Source organism: Cenococcum geophilum, assembly GCF_001692895.1.
Source record: "Cenococcum geophilum 1.58 unplaced genomic scaffold K441scaffold_56, whole genome shotgun sequence".
Taxonomy (NCBI): Eukaryota; Fungi; Ascomycota; class Dothideomycetes; order Gloniales; family Gloniaceae; genus Cenococcum; species Cenococcum geophilum.
Genome location: NW_027137614.1, coordinates 664,048 through 684,917, shown reverse-complemented (window position 1 = coordinate 684,917; position 20,870 = coordinate 664,048). Strand labels below are relative to the sequence as shown.

The window sequence follows — 20,870 nt, the reverse complement described above, 5'->3', positions numbered from 1 at the left end:
TATTAGGAATAATAATCCTTTAAATTCTGAACGCTATTATTTAAAGCATCTAATAATTATAAGTAGTTCCTTATTATATATCTTATAGTTTAATTTAGCAGGGGTAAGTTTCTGGGAGAGAAAGGCTACTAGGTATAGCTTGCCGTTCTTATTATATTGCGATAATCCTCCTTCTAGTGCATAATTAGATAAGTCTGTTTTAATAATATATTTAAGATCCGGATTAAAGTAGGCGAGAATTAGAGCAGTTGTAAAATAATATTTTAGGTCGTTAAAAGCTTATTCGCATTTAGTAGTCTATTTAAATCTTATATTCTTCCTTATTAAGTTTACTAATAGCTAAATAATTTTTAAGAAGTAATTAATAAATTAATAGTAGAAATCCTTAGATATCTTATATACTACTAGGACTTTCCTAGTTTATAATTATAGCGATTTTCTTAAGGTCTATTTTAATTCCATCGCGAGATATAATTAGGCCTAAGTACGTAACTTTAGACGCATGGAACTTGTATTTCTTAATATCGTATTATAAGCCCGCGTCTTACAGGCGTTTAAGGACTATTTAAATGTGCTTTTAATACTTAAAAAGCAAAGACGAGTAAATTAAGATATTATTAATATACGCGGTAATAAATACATTAAGGAATTCGCGAAGCGTATTATTAACGTATTACTAAAACGTACTAGGACCGTTTTTTACACTAAACGGCATTACTAGGTATTTAAAAAGTCCCCATTATATACAGAAAGCCGTATATTTCTTATCTCCTTTATAAATACGGATTTAATTAAAGGCAGTAACTACGTTAAGCTTTATAAAGTATTATACTTTTACTAAGTAGTTAAACGTTTCTTAAAGTAGAGGAATTAGATATTGGTTTTAAATCGTAATTGCATTTAGGGCTTAATAATTAATATAGAACCTTAAGCCTCCTTTAGGTTTCTTAATAAATAGTATAAATAAGGTAAATAGTAATTAACTAGGGCGAATAAATCCTTTTTCTAGGTGCTCTTTAAGGTATTATTACATTATAAGCAGCTCTTCTTATAACATACCGTATAACGGGCCGAACTTTAACATTATACTAGGTTTAAGTTCTATCTTAAAATTATACTCGTCTTAATACGGGGGTAGTTAGTTTATAAATTGTTTCTTAAATGTATTAATTAGATTATAATATTCTTTAAATATAAAAGGTTGGGGGTTAATATATTGCTTCGGTTTTAACGCTTTTTTAATATCTTCTAGTGTTATAGCAAAGATCTTATAGTTTTATTTTCTTACTAATAAGTAAAAGGGTGCGGCTTATACCATATATATTTTAAGGGGTTTTAATATATTATCTTCGCATTCTTTACTATAATTAGCAGTTATAACTTTATTATATTAGTTTAAGGTTTATAGTAAGGGCAATTTATATTATATTAAATTTAAATAGTTATATATATATTTATAGGGCAAGTAGTGTTTTAAGTAATAACTTCAGTAGTAAGTTATACGGAATTTTAGTGTTTCTTTAACCTAGCTAATTAAAGGGTTATATTATTTTAGCTATCCGTATCTAAGTATTACCTTATAATACTTTAAGGGTGTTATAAATAGGGAAATATATTTAAGGTATTCGCCTATCCATATCTTTATAAGAGCGTAATATATTAATTTGCTATATATTAAAGGTGTTACAGAACCCCACCATAGGGGCCTCCATAGGAGAGCCCCATGCTCTTACGTACACCTTACGTACAGCTTATGTCAGCTACGCGTAGGTATATTACCTCCTTACGCCCTTAACCCTTACGATTAATCGCGTAACGTTTTATAGACTCCTTAAATACATACGCTCTATAGCTACTGCCCTCGTTTTATAACATTACATTATGCCTTTTTACTACTAACGCTTAGCCTATAACTAATTCTACGTCTTTATAATACTATAGACGCTACTAGAAGTAGCGTATCTATAAATTACCTTACTTTATACTTCTAAGGAACCCATAATAGTAAGATAATATTCCTTATTAGCTACTATATTAAACCTAAAGAATAATCTAATACCTATACTTAACCTACGACGCCAATTAATCCTAGGAGAATTTAATTTATTAGCCCTAACCCCTAAGGAGATAGACACTAATAATGTCTTATCTTTTATTAACTATATAACTACGGACAAGTAAATAGAAGGGCTATTACCTATTAAAATTAAAATACAAGACGCCGAGACGTTTATAAAAATAGTAGCATAAAACCCTAATAAATACTACCGCCTTCTATAGAACTACTACCTAAAGCTTATATAAGCTAAGATGTATACTACCTAAGATTGTAATATTATCTAAGACCTATAAGCTTATAAGGCGCTCGCTGATAATATACGTTAAGAAACTAAAGATAACCTTTGTATGTCTAAACGCGACATCTAATAGTTAAAGAAGAATAAGATTGCACTAATTGCTATAGTTACTAAAAAAAGGCATAATTAAATATCTATAATCTTAGCTTAATAAGTATATTTGTAATAATACTAGATACCTTTTTACTATATATAACGCCACCTAAGTCTTTACGCCCCTGGTAACTTCACCTACTTAACGCTTAATAGAGGGTCAGCGCTAAGCAGCTTTACCTAATAGGAATCCCTACTAAAGCAGCAATAATAAAAGCTATAATAATTAGACTTAAACTGCTACCGTAGGATCTAATATACGCTATCCTAATCCCCTAGTTTTTTAAGGAGATTATAAGGAATATAGCTACTAGAAGATATAAATCCGTAAGAAACTAACTTAGAGTGCCTACCTTTTTCCTATAGAAGATATTAAGATTAGCTATATTATCGGGCGAATAAAGGGTATACTATTTAATAGACTCTTCGCCTAATAGGAGACTAGTAGCCTATAAAAGTGGCAGTCTTACTAAGAAGTCCTTAATAATCTTAACCTAATGTACTATAACTATAACCTACTAGCCACCAACTAAGCTAAACTATATACCCTAAAGATAAGCCCTACTAAATTATTTAATAAGTTTTATATTAAATTCTAGGAATATACCGAAGCCCTTGCCTAAGACGATACTAAAAACTAAAAGGATCTCCTTAAAAAAGTTACTTATTGCCTTAGTTACGTAGCCGCTAGCTATAACTATAACGATGTTTATAAGATAGTAGCAGCCCTATAGAAGATTAAACGATAACTAAATTAGATTACTACTGCTAACTCTTGCTTAAAGACCTTTCTATAGAAGCTCTCTAGGCCTACTAAACCTATATATACTAAGCCACCGACACCTACTACTTTAGGTGCTACTGGAGCTAATATTAACCTCTCTATACTAACTTTTCTGTAAAAACTCCTAGATGGAGAGCGCGAGCTACTTTAGAAATTAGGACGCTGCTATAGATGCCGTTAAAAAGGCTGTTATTATAATAACCTAAACTGCCTAATAGCTAGGTTTAGTACCTACCGCCTAATACCTAACCTAATACCCTAAATACTAAATATATCGCTACGCGCTACTACCATATAAGATAAAGATATAGTAATAGTAGTAGAATTAGATGTGGAGATGGAAAACGCTAAATCCTAGCCCTAAGTTATAGGTTAAGACGCCCTAATAATAGAGGGATCTATATATCGGCCTACTTAATAGATAACTTAGTAAAAATAAACGGACGGAAATAGATAGCTTTACCTATAATAGGAACTACTGCCATAAAGTAATATAAAAGCCGTTTTATAATTAACTATAGAGCTATTAACTAATTTATAGATACTTAACTTATATATACTTATAACCTATCTACCTTACCCCTTACTAAAGCCCGCGCCCTATAACTCGCTAATAGTAGTTATACCGTATAAAAGATTACCTATATAGTATAACTTTACTTAGATATAAACAGGCACCAGAAAGAGCTTTAGGCCTATATTATACTACTTACCAACTACCCTATTATTCTTAGAATGAGCTAGCTTAAATAATATAACCCCGCTATTAACTGGAAAAAGAAAGAAGCAACTTTTAACTCTAAATACTATAGAGAGACTTACCTAGGATATAGCCTAGCCGCCTTTATTTACTTACCAGGATATTAACCTAAGAAACCCCTTATTACCCTACCTATAATTAACTACTACTATATAAGTACCGCAGCCTTCTACTGTATAGTACGTAGGAAAGGCTAGACCGTTGCTATAGCTTTTTAATTATAACTATATAAGCTTAATAAAGAATAGGACTACGTCCTCTATAGTAATAGAATAGATATAGTTAACCTTTTAGAAAATAACGCCTCTATAAAACTTTATAGACTTTTACCTTTAGACTTTAAGAAGTTTATAAAACTTAAAAAATGATTTACTAATAAAGAACTCCGTAAGCTCCTTCCTAAGAGATACTATAACTTTATTAATATATGCTTATAAAAGGGCGCAGATATACTCCCCCCACATTAACCTAATAACTATACTATTAATATTAAATAAGGAAAAATACTACTTTATAAGAAACCCTACTTAATATTAAAAGATAAACTTTTAGTTATAAGAAAGTATATTAATAAGCACCTTAATAAAGGGTTTATTTATCCTAGTATATTACTAGCAGCCGCCCCTATCCTTCTTACTAAGAAGCTAAAAGGAGGTATTTAATTCTACGTTAACTATAAAGGACTTAACGCTATTATAATTAAAAACTAATACCTAGTACCGCTTATACGGGAGACCCTTAAGCAGCTTAACTAAGCTTAATATTATCGCCGCCTTTAACTATCTTTAAATACAGAAAGGTAATAAATAGAAAACTATATTTATATTGCGCTTTAGCTAATTTAAATATATTATTATACCCTTTAGTATATATAATAGCCCAGGTACCTTATAAGCTATATTAATAACGCCTTATAGGACTACCTTAATAACTTCTACTCCGCGTACCTAGACGATATACTTATTTATAATAATAACCCTTTTAAGTATACTAAACACGTTTAAAAGGTCCTATAGCGCCTTAGGGATGTAGGACTTTATATTAATTTAAAGAAATATAAATTCTTAGTTATAGAAGTAAAATACCTTAAACTAATTATTACTATTAAGAGTGTTTATATAGACCCTAAGAAGATATATATAATTACTAAATAGCAAGCCCCTAACTATATTAAGGATATATATAAGCCTTCCTTAGTTTTACTAACTTCTATTAAAAATTTATATATAACTTCTTAGGCGTAATAGCACTATTTATAGCAATAATATAAATAAAGGGCCTCTTTATAAAAGGAAGAAAAATATATTTACGCTTTACCTAGACACCTAAATATAAGAAGGCGTTCTAAAACCTTAAAAATGCCTTTACTAAAGTACCTATCCTAGCCTACTTTATACTAGGATAATAACTCTATCTTAAAACTAACTCCTTAAACTATGTTAATATAGGCATCCTTTCCTAAATAGATAATAATAGTTTTTTTTACCTAGTTATATTCTACTTATCTAAGCTTATACTATAAGAGTATAACTATAAAATCTATAATAAAGAACTCCTTATAATTATATAAGCGTTTAAAAAATTCTAATTAGAACTTTTTTTAGTAAAGCCTAACTAGCTAACTAAAGTCCTTATAGACTATTATAACTTTAAGTACTTTATAACTATAAAATAGCTAAACTAACGCTAAGTATATTAAAATAAGTTCCTTTCTAGTTTTAACTTTAAAATTATATATAGACTAAAAGTATAAGGTATTAAACCTAATAACCTAATACGCTGCTTATAAGACCTTCCTTAGTTTAAAAATAACCCCTATAATTAGTTCTAATAATAAATAATCCTAAAAGTATAAAATTTAGCCTTAGGTATACTACCTATAATAAAGCTAACTATATCTTAGCTTTATACTATAGAACTAAAGTTACCTCTTAAAATTAATAAGCTTATTACTACGGTATAAAACACCTCTATTAACTTATTACTATATTAACTTATTACCATAAAGACTGCTAGCGTCTATACACTACCTACTAACCTCTAAAGCTTAGGCTAGATTAATATAGCAGCCTTAGAAGTAAAAGAAAATAGGCTCTACTATAAAGGTCGCCTATTTATCCCTAATTTAGAAATTTTATAACGGCAACTAATCTAAATAGCCTATAACCTCTAATTAAGCGGCTATCTAGGTAAAAGAGAAACCTATAAGCTTCTTAGCCAATATTATTTCTAGCTAAAAATAATAAACTTAGTTAAATACTTTATAGGTATTTACTATAGTTATAAGCGCGCTAAGGCCTTTAATATAAAGTATTAAGGACTACTATACCCTCTACTAGTGCCTATATAATAATAGGCAGATATTGCTATAGATTTTATTATTAACCTACTACCCTATAAACAATACGGCCGTACCTATAAGAACATCCTTATAATAATATACTAACTTATAAAAGAGCGCCACTACGTCCTAACTAAAGGTATAGCCGTTAGCAACATTACTAACGCCTTCCTTTACGAAGTTTACCGACTATATAGGTTACCTAATTTAATTACGTCTAACTAAGGTATATAATTTAACTCTAATATATAGAGACGAATCTGCCAACGCCTTAGTATCTCTATTAAGATATCTATATCCTTCTACTATAAAACTACTAGGCAACTAGAAAACGCTAATGCTAGTATAAAAGCGTACCTACAATAGGTAGTCGCCTATAGTTAAGATAACTAGGTAAATTACCTCCTATTAGGTGAATTTGCAGTAAATAACTATATCTTAACTACTATAGGACTTACCCCATTCTTTGTAAATAAGGGTTATTACCCCTAATCTAGTATAGAGCCACCAGAACCTATTAATAAGAAACTACTATATAGAAAACGCCTTAAAATGCTACTTGCCGACTAGCATATAGACTATATAAAAAATCTACTCGACTACTATAAGGAAGAAATGGCCTAGGCTTAAGCAAAGTAAGCCTACTTCGCTAACTACTATAAAACGCCACCACCGGAGATACGTGTTAGCGACTAGGTATAGCTAAATACACATAATATCTCTATATAGAGGCCTATAAAGTCACTTAATTATAAAAACCTTAGCCCCTATTTAATTAAATAAGTTATTAATAGGGGAGCCGTATATAAGCTAGAACTCCTACCTACCCTAACTACCTGTGGGATATAGCCTATATTTTACCTATAGCTACTATACCTCTATTAGCTAAACCCCTTACTATGGCAGATATAGCCTAAACCTCTACTAGTATTAATCTAAGATAAGAACGAAGACGAGAACTATAAGGAGTGGACTATTAAATAAATTATTAACTCTAAATACTTTAGTAAAGGTAAAGGATAATAACTCTACTACAGAGCTATATATATAGGATTTAATATAAATTAGCCAGAATAGTAATTATAAGAAAACTTTAAAAATATAAAGGATCTAATTAGTAACTTTTACTATATAAACCTACAGAAACCGGGTTTAAGTAGAGATTTTATACCTAATCCTCTATAGGAGCCCTTATAGAGTTAAACCGTTATATATTACTATATAAGGGCAAATTACCGTTAAATTGTAGTAAAGTATAATTACGTAACTAAAATATCGTTAAAATATTTAGGAACTTTAACTGGCAGTTAAAGTTATTTAATTAGTTAGATTCTTAGATGCTAAGCCTTATTATATAACGTTGTTTTAAACCTTTAGTGATACTCCCCTTTCTTCTTTTCTATACCTTAAGTGTCCCTTTTATATATATATAGTAACCATAACGTCGCCGGAGCTCTACCTTTATAGAAGGGGGGGGTAGTGTTACGGAACCCTACCGTAGGGCCTTTATAGGAGAGCCCCGTGCTTTTATATATACCTCGCGTATAGCTTATATTAGCTACGCGTAGGTATATTACCTCCTTACGCCCTCGGCCCTTATAATTGATTACGTAATATTTTATAGACTCCTTAAATACATACGCTCTATAGCCACTACCCTCGTTTTATAATAGTTTTATAGTAAAAGGATATAGATATCTTAACGGAGATGCTAAGGCGTTAGTAGATTTGTCTCTATATATTAGAGTTAAATTATATACCTTAGTTAGACATAATTAAGTTAGGTAACCTATATAGTTAGTAAACTCCGTAAAAAAAAAGGCGTTAGTAACGTTGCTAACAACTATACCTTTAGTTAGGACATAGTGGCGCTCTTTTATAAGTTGGTATATTATTATAAGAATATTCTTATAGGTATGGCTATATCGTTTATAGGGTAGTAGGTTAATAATAAAATCTATAGCAATATCTGCCTATTATTATATAGGTACTAATAGAGGGTATAGTAGTCCTTAATACTTTATATTAAAGGCCTTAGCGCGCTTATAACTATAGTAGGCGCCTATAAAGCGTTTAACTAAGTTTATTATTTTTAGCTAGAAGTAATATCGGCTAAAAAGCTTATAGGTTTCTTCTCTACCTAAATAGCCGCTTAATTAAAGGTTATAGGCTATTTAAATTAGTTGCTATTATAAAATTTCTAAATTAGGGATAAATAGGCGACCTTTATAATAGAGCCTATTCTCTTTTACTTCTAAGGCTGCTATATTAATCTAGCCTAAGCTTTAAAGGTTAGTAGGTAGTATACGGGCGCTAGCAGTCTTTACAGTAATAAGTTTATATAGTAATAGGTTAATAAAGGTGTTATATACCGTGGTAATAAGCTTATTAATTTTAGGAGGTAACTTTAGTTCTATAGTATAAAGCTAAGGTATAATTAGCTTTATTATAGGTAATATACCTAAGGCTAAATTTTATACTTTTAGGATTATCTATTATTAGAACTAATTATAGGGGTTATTTTTAAACTAAGGAAGGTCTTATAAGCAGCGTATTAGGCTATTAGGTTTAGTACTTTATACTCCTAGTCTATATATAATTTTAAAGTTAAAACTAAAGAGGAACTTATTTTAATATACTTAGCATTAGTTTAGCTACTTTATAGTTATAAAGTACTTAAGGTTATAATAGTTTATAAGGACTTTAATTAGCTAGTTAAGCTCTACTAAGGAAAGTTCTAGTTAAAAAAATTTAACACTTATATAATTATAAGGAGTTCTTTACTATAGATCTTATAGCTATACCCCTATAATATAAGCTTAGATAAGTAGAATATAACTAGGTAAAGAAGGCCGTTATTACCTATTTAGGAAAAAACGCCTGCGTTAATATAGTCTAAGGAGTTAGTTTTAAGATAGAGTTATTATCCTAGTATAAAGTAAGCTAGGATAGGTACTTTAGTAAAGGCATTTTTAAGGGTTTAGAACGCCTTCTTATATTTAGGCGTTTAGGTAAAGCATAGATATGTTTTTCTTCCTTTTATAAAGAGGCCCTTTATTTATATTATTGCTATAAGTAGTGCTACTATACTTAAAAAGTTATATATAAATTTCTAATAGAAGTTAATAAAATTAAGGAAGGCTTATACGTCCTTAATGTAATTAAGGGCTTACTATTTAGTAATTATACGTACCTTCTTAGGGTCTATATAGACACCCTTAGTAGTAATAATTAGTTTAAGGTATTTTACTTCTATAACTAAAAATTCGCATTTCTTTAAATTAATATAAAGTTTTATGTCTCTAAGGCGCTATAGGACCTTTTAAACGTATTTAGTATACTTAAAAGGGTTATTACTATAAATAAGTATATTATCTAGGTACGTAAAGTAAAAGTTATTAAGATAGTCCTATAAGGCGTTATTAATATAGCTTTAAAAGGCGCCTAGGCCGTTATATACGCTAAAGGGTATAATAATATATTTAAATTAGCTAAAGCGCGATATAAATACGGTTTTCTATTTATTACCTCTCTATATTTAGAGATAGTTAAAGGCGGCAATAATATTAAGCTTAGTATAGATTTTAGCTTAGCTAAGCCGCTTAAGGGTCTCCTATATAAGCAGTACTAGGTATTAGTTTTTAATTATAATAGCGTTAAATCCTTTATAGTTAACGTAGAATTAAATACCTCCTTTTAGCTTCTTAGTAAGAAGGATAGGGGCAGCTGCTAGTAATATACTAGGATAAATAAACCCTTTATTAAGGTGCTTGTTAATATACTTTCTTATAACTAGAAGTTTATCTTTTAATATTANGTANGGTCTCTTATAANGTAGNNTTTTTNCTTATTTAATATTAATAGTATAGTTATTAGGTTAATATAGGGGGAGTATATCTACGCCCTTTTATAAGTATATATTAATAAAGTTATAGTACCTCTTAGGGAGAAGCTTATAGAGTTCTTTATTAGTAAATCCTTTTTTAAGTTTTATAAACCTTTTAAAGTCTAAAGGTAAAAGTCTATATAGTTTCGTAGAGGCGTTATCTTTTAGAAGGTTAATTATATCTATCCTATTACTATAAAGGATATAGTTTTATTTTTTTTATTAAGCTTATATAGTTATAATTAGAAAGCTATAATAATGGTCTAGCCTTTTCTATATACTATATAGTAGAAGACCGCAGCATTTATATAGTAGTAGTTAATTATAGGTAGAATAATAAGGGGTTTCTTAGGTTAATATTTTAGTAAGTAAATAAAAGCGGCTAGGCTATATCCTAGGTAAGTCTCTCTATAGTATTTAGAGTTAAAAATTACTTTTCTCTTTTTCTAGTTAATAGTATGGTTATATTATTTAAGCTAGCTTATTCTAAGAATAATAGGGTAGTTAGTAAGTAGTATAATATAGGCCTAAAGTTCTTTCTAGTGCCCGTTTATATCTAAGTAAAGTTATACTATATAGGTAATCTTCTATGCAGTATAACTACTATTAGTAAGTTATAGGGTATAGGCTTTAGTAAGGGGTAAGGTAGGTAGGTTATAAGTATATATAAGTTAAATATTTATAAATTAGTTAATAGCTCTATAGTTAATTATAGAACGGCTTTTATATTATTTTATAGTAGTAGTTCCTATTATAAGTAAAACTATCTATTTCCATCCGTTTATTTTTACTAAGTTATTTATTAAATAGGCCAATATATAGATCCCTTTATTATTAGGGTGTCCTAACCTATAACTTAGGGCTAAAACTTAGCGTTTTCCGCTTCTATATCTAAATTTACTACTATTACTATATCTTTATCTTATATAGTAGTGGCGTATAGTAACGTATTTAGTGTTTAGGGTATTAGGTTAGGTATTAAGTAGTAAATACTAAACCTAGCTATTAGGCAGTTTAGGTTATTATAATAATAGCCTTTTTAACGGCATCTATAGTAGTATTCTAGTTTTTAAAGTAGCTTATACTCTCTATTTAGGAGTTTTTATAGAAAGGTTAGTATAGAGAGGTTAATATTGGCTCTAGTGGTACTTAAGGTAGTAGGCGTTAGTAGCTTAGTATATATAGGTTTAATAGGCCTAAAGAGCTTCTATAAAGAGGTCTTTAAGTAAGGATTAATAGTAGTAATCTAATTTAGTTGTTATTTAATCTTCTATAGGGCTGCTACTATTTTATAAATATTGTTATAGTTATAGCTAGCGGCTGCGTAACTAAGGCGATAAGTAACTTTTTTAAGGAGATCCTCTTAGTCTTTAGTATTATCTTAAGTAAGGGCTTTAGTATATTCCTAGAATTTAATATAAAACTTATTAAATAATTTAATAGGGCTTATCTTTAGGGTATATAGTTTAGCTTAGTTAGTAGCTAGTAGGTTATAGTTATAGTATATTAGGTTAAGATTATTAAGGACTTTTTAATAAGACTACTACTTTTAGGGGCTACTAGTCTTCTATTAGGCGAAGAGTCTGTTAAATAATATACCCTTTATTCGCCTAATAATATAGCTAATCTTAGTGTCTTTTATAGGAAAAAAGTAGGCACTCTAAGTTAATTTCTTGCGGATTTATATCTTCTAATAGCTATATTTCTTATAGTCTCTTTAAAAGACTAGGGGATTAGGGTAATATATATTAGACCTTATAGTAATAGTTTAGGTCTAATTATTATAGTTTTTATTATTACTGCTTTAGTAGGGGTTTCTATTAGGTAAAGCTGCTTAACGCTAACCCTCTATTAAGCATTAAGTAAGTAAAGTTACTAGGGGCGTAAAGACTTAGGTAGTGTTATATATAGTAAAAAGGTATCTAGCGTTATTATAAATATACTTATTAAGCTAAGATTATAGGTATTTAATTATACTTTCTTTTTTAATAACTGTAGCAATTAGTATAATCTTATTCTTTTTTAACTATTAAACGTCGCGTTTAAATATATAAAGGTTATCTTTAGTTTTTTAATATATATTATTAGCGAGCGCCTTATAAGCTTATAGGTCTTAGATAATATTATAATCTTAAGTAGTACGCATTTTAGCTTATATAAGCTTTAGGTAGTAGTTCTATAAAAGGCGGTAGTATTTATTAGGGTCTTATACTACCATTTTTATAAACATCTCGGCGTCTTATATTTTAATTTTAATAGGTAATAGCCCTTTTATTTACTTATCCGTAATTATATAGTTAATAAAAGATAAGATATTATTAGTATCTATTTCCTTAGGGGTTAAGGCTAAGGCTAATAAATTAAATTCTTCTAGGATTAATTGGCGTTATAGGTTAAGTATAGGTATTAGATTATTCTTTAGGTTTAATATAGTAGCTAGTAAGAAATATTGTCTTACTATTATAGGTTCTTTAAAAGTATAAAGTAAGGTAATTTATAGATACGCTACTTTTAGCAGCGCCTATAGTATTATAAAGACGTAGAATTAGTTATAGGCTAAGCGTTGGTAGTAAAAAGGCGCAACGTAATGTTATAGAACGAGGGCAGTGGCTATAGAGCGTATGTATTCGAGGAGTCTATAAGACGTTGCGCGATCGATCGTAATGGTCGAGGGTTACCTCAGCGAGCTCAGACGCGATTTTTTAGCTAGCATCGGAATAACCTACGCCGTCTTCCGAATTGCAAAATCACGTCTGAGAGGGTTTGGCGAGTTTTGTTAAAAGCATAAGCAAAATCCACAAAATGGATATTGCGGATATCTAATTCATTCATTCATATAACGCGTTATTATTACCAAAAGTTAATACAATATTTTTAAGACCTAGGGCTTCTAAATAGTACAAATTTTATAATACGGCTATTGCTTAGTCCTGACATTAATTTCGTCAAAGTTAAAAAACGCGTTGTTAAAAGCATAAGCATATATTATATCTTATTGAATAGTCTGCTAATATAGATAAAACTATACAGATATATAGACATCTACTACTCAAAGCCATTGCACCATTTAGTAGGTGCTATAGTTGGGTCCTTTCTTGAAAATATCCTCCCTTGGCCCGGAGTGCCTCTACTACTACTAGGGGTAAGCTTTGAGCAGAGCCTTGTGCAGAGCCTTAGTAGAGCTTCGTGCAGAGCTTTAGTAGAGCTTCGTGCAGAGCTTTGTGCAGAGCTTCGTGCAGAGCTTCGTGCAGAGCTTTGTGCAGAGCCTCGTGCAGAGCCACATGCAAGCGTGCAGACGTGTAGATGTGCAGACGTGCAGACGTTCGTACGGGCGATCGATTGCAGAGACGTTTATAGAGACGGGCGTTCGTACGGGCAATTGTAGAACCTTCCTAGTATATTAGTGCTGCGTGTTAGTAGAGCTTTTACAGAGCCTCGTGCAGAGCTTCGTGCAGAGATTCGAGCAGAGCTTCAAGCAGAGCTTCGAGCAGAGCTTCAAGCAGAGCTTCGAGCAGGGCTTCGAGCAGAGCTTCGAGCAGAGCTTCGAGCAGGGCTTCGAGCAGAGCTTCGAGCAGGGCTTCGAGCAGAGCTTCGAGCAGGGCTTCGAGCAGAGCTTCGAGCAGAGCTTCGTGCGGAGCTTCGGGCGGAGCTTCGTGCGGAGCCTCGTGCAGAGCTTTTGCAGAGCTTTGGTAGAGCTCCGTGCAGAGCTCCGTGCAGAGCTCCGTGCAGGTCTCTCCCTGAGCTTCGTTCCGCAGAGCTCTCGCAAAGCTCCACAGCTCTCGCAAAGCTCCACAGCTCTCGCAAAGCTCCACAGCTCTACGCAGAGGGCTGGCGGCGTGGGCGTGGGCGTGGGCGTAAGCGTTCAGCACCGGTGTTTACGAGCGGCTCGGCGGTGCAGAGGTAGAATTGGGGCGTCTACGGCGACGAATTCCTCTTAACGTCGCGCGCGTATAAGGAGCTAAAGATCTCATAACTTATAGAGTAGGCTTTTCTCTATAATTTGGTGTAGTTTTTATATTGATAGGTGTTATAGGAGGGTAGATCAATTTCGTTAAAGTTGATGAGGTCTTCTCATATAAACCGTGTTTAGGTTTTCCTACGAATCTCGCCAAAGTCTCTCAGACCAAGAAAACGATTGCCGTCCTAAATCAGCCTAGCGGACGGTGCGGATATTCCTATATCCGCACAATCGATTTCTTGGTCTGAGCTTCTGAGGTAAGGTCGAGGGCGTAAGGAGGTGATAACGTGTTCTATCAGTAAGCTACGCACATCAGTAAGCTGCGCACCAAAAATCACACCAAAAACCGGAAAATTCGAACCTTAATATCTTAACAACGACTAGGTAATAAATTCTAAAAATTTAATAGGTAATAGATAGCACTTAGAAATAGAGGCTATTAAATTTCTAAGAGCGAAACTTTTAAAAAAATTTATATATTAAGGAAAAAGGTAAAATATTTTAAATTTAGGGCCAAAAAACTACTATTTTAAAAACTATAAGCTTTTAACATTTAAATTTTTAATACCCTTTAGATTTAGGTACTGCATATAATATATTAAATTTTTAGAATTTATTACCCAGTTGTTGTTAAGATATTAAGGTTCGAATTTTCCGGTTTTTGGTGTGATTTTTGGTGCGCAGCTTACTGATGTGCGCAGCTTACTGATAGAATACGTTATAACGTAATCTATAAGCTAGTGCGCCAAATACCCAAGTGCGCCAGCCCTATCTGAACGCGACGCGTTTATCTATTACCACATTAGATAGTACTACCAAAACGATAAGAAGCCTTACATCGAAAAGGTAGGCTTAATCTTTAATTAAAATGGAGTAGAATACACGTATAGAAATACACGTATAGAGGATATTGTAAATAAGCCTAGTTAAGCACGGCAACGAGCACCACTAAAGTGCAGCATATGCCAGTCGCTTGAGCATAGTGCTAGGGCATGTCCAGAGCGTCAAAGAACTATATAATATGTATATTATTATAATGGATTAAGTGGCTGTTAAAATGTATATATTTTTTGTTAGGGCTGGCGCACTAGGGTATTTGGCGCACTGGCTTATAGATTACGTTACCTACGCGTAGCTGACATAAGCTGTACGCGAGAGCACGGGGCTCTCCTATGGAGGCCCCTGCGGTGGGGTTCCGTGACATTATCCCTTCGTCTGGCAGCCAAAACCTCACGCTAGCAAGGGGGGGTTCCGGGGGTCAAGTGGCATCGCTTCAATGCATATTACATAAGATTTATACTTATTAGGCTTTGCAGGTTAATTAGTTAGTTTAGAGCTAAAATCAAAGTTAGAATTATAATCCATTTTTAAAGTATAATATAAAAGAATACACTGTAGAGCACGTTCGTATTCTCTAGAATGCTTATATAATAAGATAAGGACCAATAATATTACAGTACTACGTGTATGCGCAAGGGGCCCCTACTAGCGTGAGGTTTTGGCTGCCAGACGAAGGGATAAGTGTTAGAGAATAGTTTAACTTATACGCTTAGGCCTAATAAGAGCTTAGTAAGGTTATTAGCGTTTTATTAAATAATACTAACCTAAAGGAGCTAGATAAGCTAGTTAAGAAAATAGCTAACTTATAAAGTATTATTAATTTAATAATGCCCTCCTATTATCTCTTAAGTAAATAATATAAGTCGTGTAGTAAATATATATACTAAATAAGTCTTAACGTCCTAATAAAGAAGTTACTACCTAATATTAGTAGCACTACTTAATAGTAGTTTAACTAGTAGATTACTATAGTAAAATACCAGACGATAAATCCACATCAGGAAACCACGACCTCCGGATCGGGCAAGGCGCATGCACGGGCCTGCTGCTGCTTTCGCGAGGTATAAGAACCGCGTCCCTTCATACTTCACGCTCCTTTCCCTCCTTCCTTTTCACACAACCCAACGACACCTCTCGCAACGCTTGGCCCACTTCTTCTCACTTCTACAGGCGCCTCGTTTTCAGCCCTTCTGCCTAGCCTAGGCTCACCTAATCGGCCACGCCGCAGCTCAGATTCATGCATCGAGCAGGATCCCCCAATCGCCCCTCCCAATTTCGATGCTGTGGACCCCTCTACGACGCCAATGACCTCAGACCAGTCTCGCATTGGCCGAGATACGAGCTGAGCCAGCTCCGAGCGCTCTCGATCTGCCTCGCCGTGGCACCATCACTGATCCTCATGCCAGAAACCTTCAGAGACTGAGATGTCGCGGATTTAGGCTTGCACTCGTTGCAGCACCCAGCCAGTCGCGAAAATGCCTCACAACGACGTGGCCTGAGATCTGCCTAGCTGCGCCGCCGGCGGGTTACGTGTCAGCAGCGAGTCGGCGAGTTCCCCTGCGAAGTAGGGCATGTGACGGAGAGTCGTGCCTTGATTTGGGCTGACTTGAGACAGTAGCTTAGAATCTGCCTGCGTATCCTTGGGGGCTGCGTGCTCCGGAGCTCCTCCTTCGGTGCCCTGTACGCCGAATACGAGACCTACGACGCCGACGACTGTCATGCGACCCTCTCTGTCACGAATCAACGGCGATCTGCCTTGGCCGGAGCACTTCAAGGAGGCGCTACATTGGTTAGGAGCGTTTCTCAGGAGCAGGATCTGCTTGGTTGGGTTGCGGATCACGGTATATCGTCAGGGCCAGTGGTGAAACTGGGCTGGTTAGGCGGTTAGGGGAGGGAAGGGGAACAGAAGGACGGCAGGCAGATTGTGCGGTCTCGGATATGTTGGTATCCGCTACGCCAACACGGCTGAGTAGATCCTTTGGAGCTGCATGTGGGTCGCCCAGATTGCAAGTTCTTACGGATGGCTTCCTTCCGGGCAAAGCATCGCGTCATGTCCACACGGCATGTATGGCAGACTGGGTGGATGATATCCTACCACGTCTTTTCCTGCTGAACGGGGAAGGTCGACAGAGCCTAGCCTGGGGGAAACGGCCGCCAACACTGATGCCTGGTTCGGCGGCATGGCTAGGTGCAGGATTGGGCAATCACAGCACTGTTTCTCGATCTTCGGGGAGACCGAGGATAACGGACTGTGCTGGCTGTCGGACACGGCATGGGCCCTTTGGCAGAGTCGTATTGGACTGAAAACTTGGAGTGGGACTCGGAACTGAGAATTCATGCACTGTATCGTTTTGGTTGGTGGCAGTTAGGAACGGCAAATGGACGGCTAATTGTGTGAGGTAAGATTAGACCAATTCCCGCAGGAAGCTTCTCTCAAACTACCCTTTAAACCTCGCCGTTTCCCTCTTGCAAAAATCAGCATTCCTTGAGCCGCTTCTCCTATTTTACTCCTGAAATTCGTCTACAATGGTTGCCATGGGCAGCCGCTCCATTTTCAGGAGTTCCATCTTTGTGAACCACCCCAAATCTTTGATTACACTGTACCAGAGAAAACACGGTAATATATCTCTGAGCCTAGCAGGCAAACCGGCTGGATCTCATGGTATGCTGAAGATTCAAAAACCTCATGGAAACTCGTATCTAATCTGTTCATGACATAGCAGGCACCAAGTACGCCATCGACCGTTCTAGTGACGGTGAGTCAGATGACGACCTCCTAACTCTGACGCAGTTGGCGCGGCGTCCTTTGGGCAGGGAAGACTCAAAGGCAGAGTCTCCAAGCCTTAAGCGCAAGCCCTAGCTCGACAAGTCGGTCACCAATGCGAGTAGTATGCCAATTGGCGAAGCACAACCAAGATTAGGAGCTGGACGTTGAGGGGGTGATCCCGGTAATTTCATCGCTCTTCTTTGCTATAAACCCCAACAGCTAATGATCCGCGGCCGGTCCCTTGACCATTGAAGATGACGAGCTGGATAGTACGGACGACGAAGACGAAGCGGCTTCGGGCCAAGGAGATACCTGCAGTGCTGGCCGAGATGCGATCGTGACTGTCCGATCGCGAAGCAAGATACCTCCAGTCTGAGCAAGTTCAATAATCCGCCTGGTAGCGAGGGATGGTATGACACTGAGGCCGGCTGCTTCATTGGCGAGGAACCACACCTCTCCACCACTCCCCTCGGCCGTCACGCGACCAGATCGACCAGCATGACAATAATGCAAATGCCCGACGGATGTCCGAGGAGCCACTCACCTCTCTCCTGCCTGAAACATTGAACGAGAACGGTAGAGAGGGCAGTAAGGATGACTTCTCTGAACTTGAAAGGGACTTGTTTCTTGCTTCTGAAGAGCAAGAGAAGTTGTTGTCGGCCCGCTCCTAGCTCTCTGTCTTCCTCAGTGCTTTACTGAGCTATCGCACACTCGGGTTAGTCAGGATCATGAACAAGGTGCAACTAGTCAAGGCAGATTAGAGGGCTACGAGACGACTCTAAGCTTCGCGATCAAGCTCTTGGTGAGAAGAAGCCGCCAGAGCAACAGGAACAACAGGAGGTTGCAGCAGAGGAAATTAGGGAAGAAGAAAAGGGTAACGAAGATGACAGTGAGGAGCGGGACCAACACGAAGAGAAACTGAGGCACGAGGCGAAAAAGATCAGCGGCGTGGGCTATTCCGAGAGTAGCCATGATAGCGATGACACGAACGACGAGGACGGCAAAGACCCACGACTTACAAGTAGTCTTCGCGCCGAAAATGCACTGTCACTCGTGGCTCTTTCTGGTGCTTCAGGAAGAAGCGGTGATACAATCTCTCTAGCAAGGAGGATGAAAGTGCAAGGCCAGCCAAGCGACAGAGGCTACTTCCGTCCTACGATCTATCTCCAAAGCCAAGTCAAGACAAATGGGGGAGCCATAGCGATAGTCATAGCAATGACGAGCTTAACTACAATCCCGAGTTGGATGAGGATGATAGAAGGCCAAATCCTGCTAAGCGGAAACGACAATCCTCATCAAACAATGGCCCAACGAAAAAGAAGCGCAAGCACCGTCTTGAGCGGAAATCTACCCGCCAGCATCAACTAAACTCCAAGCCCCATCGGCACTATCCGAAATCACAATCCCCTCTTGATCAGGCTTCGAGTCGCCGCAGCCTCCGGTGGAGAGAGTCAATTGCTTTCGCCGGCACCTTCGACGACACAAACCATGGATACAGAGACGCCATCCGACTGCAGCAACCTGCGCGGATCATCCGTGACTTCTTACTGACGCTGATCGAGGTCACGTTCCGTCCTTACCCCCAACGCTGCTGCTCCTTTACAGCGGTGGTATGGAATAGTTATAACGGGCGAAAATCTCTTTTAACCAGCTTACCCGACTCATCGAGAGTATTGGNCATGTTGGGAAGATTAACGACTTTACGGTTAAGCTGCTGCAACAATATTCGTTCCTCTTAATTGGTTAGCGGGCATACCTTATCCCGGGTCTCGTCTAGTGGAACGACTCTATCAACTACCGAGGAGGCAGACCCTCTCCACGACGATACGCCTTTAACCCTACGCTAGCATAGCAGAGTTGTCGATACCGGGGTTATTGTATCGGGAGGGAGTGATCCACCAAGCAGCGATGATGATGGTGGTTTAAGCGATAGCGATCCTGACTCCAGCAGCGATAATAACGGAAGATAAGTAGGGGCATTTAAGTATAAGGAAGAATACCCCATGGGACGCTATAGATGAGCAGCGCTTGCTAGCATACAAGAAAGAGGACAAGTCTTAGCCGTGCATCTTCCAGAAGTTCCCAGGTAGGACTCCGCCGTTAGTACACACGCGCTGGAACATGATACGGCCCAGAGGCGAGTAGGCTTCTTCCTGCAGGTGGACGGAGAAATAGTTCAACCACTCTTCGCTTCCCTTTCCCAGGGCATCTGCTCTGTGATGCAGTCATCCTCGTCCTTCACAATCCCGGGGACGAAGGTTGTATTTATGCCACCAGCGATGAGGACGACGAGGGCTTACGACATGCAAGCGGTGGAAGATGAGGGAGGAAGGCTGGTCGTGAGAAGACATCCCATGCCAGACTTGCTAATAAACAAACCCCGTTTGCCAGTTTGTTTACTTGTTTGCTTTGTAATCAAACAACCAATCAAGCCTAAAGGTCTAATTTTAGTAGTCAATCAAGCCCTATATCGTCCCGTTTGATTGAGTTGGTTTGCTCGTTTGATATATAAGATATAGGTATTATTTTTGGTCAAGGGGAGGTTCTTAGTGGTTAAGTTTTAGACAGTTCTAAAATATACCATGATCGTGATATAATATACGCGCTGAAAATAAACATCCAAACGCGTCTTTCTAACTTAACCCTCTAAAATCTCCTCTTTTACTTACTAATTCCTATCGCTATACTGCCTATATTATATTTTCCCAACCTACTAAGGCTAGCCCTATTAATTTAGCAGAGAATACGCCTATAATCGCGCCTAGTAAAGCCTACAAAGGTTCCGATACCTTATTAAAATTAACCCCCCTCTAGGACGAATATAAAGGCCTTAATTAGGACCGTATAAAGAGATATTAACGGCCTTATTAAGACCTCCTTAGAACTTTAAGCTTTATATAGGACTATAGCTAGCGGCTCTAGTAAAGATTTAGTAAGAAAATAACCGTTTTTTTATATAAATATTGCCATCTATATAAGATTAAGGTAACCCTATATAAAACTAGTAGAGCTACTACTTCTGCAGTAGAATATCTTACTAAGGATATAAATAGCTACTAGGTTAATTCTTGTGGTCCTATTAAT

General features: G+C 36.1%; 3 protein-coding genes across 3 annotated transcripts; 2 read left to right on the top strand and 1 right to left on the bottom strand.

Moving 5' to 3' along the window:
* Positions 1 to 4,911: 4,911 nt before the first annotated feature.
* Positions 4,912 to 5,148, top strand: K441DRAFT_583922 (uncharacterized protein; the record flags this gene model as incomplete). The annotated part of the gene is given in 2 exon segments (XM_067644521.1): positions 4,912 to 4,992; positions 5,011 to 5,148. Coding segments are annotated over 2 exon segments (219 nt in total), but the record flags the coding sequence as incomplete, so codon positions are not given.
* An 11,284-nt stretch (positions 5,149 to 16,432) lies between these two features.
* Positions 16,433 to 16,848, bottom strand: K441DRAFT_278290 (uncharacterized protein). Its single transcript, XM_067640917.1, has one exon. The coding sequence runs from the start codon at positions 16,737 to 16,739 to the stop codon at positions 16,500 to 16,502; it is 240 nt and encodes a 79-aa protein (XP_067498979.1). The 5' UTR covers positions 16,740 to 16,848; the 3' UTR covers positions 16,433 to 16,499.
* Positions 16,849 to 17,545: 697 nt separating this feature from the next.
* K441DRAFT_735136 (uncharacterized protein) lies at positions 17,546 to 19,898 on the top strand (the record flags this gene model as incomplete). Its single annotated transcript, XM_067654293.1, has 5 exons — positions 17,546 to 17,681; positions 17,740 to 17,775; positions 18,041 to 18,129; positions 18,534 to 18,832; positions 18,889 to 19,898. The coding sequence occupies 5 exons, from the start codon at positions 17,546 to 17,548 to the stop codon at positions 19,523 to 19,525; spliced, it is 1,197 nt and encodes a 398-aa protein (XP_067498978.1). The 3' UTR covers positions 19,526 to 19,898.
* Positions 19,899 to 20,870: the final 972 nt, after the last annotated feature.

What these genes read in the sequence shown, in the direction of transcription:
- K441DRAFT_278290 (XM_067640917.1), bottom strand. Translation starts at nt 16,739, where the DNA reads ATGACAGTCGTCGGCGTCGTAGGTCTCGTATTCGGCGTACAGGGCACC.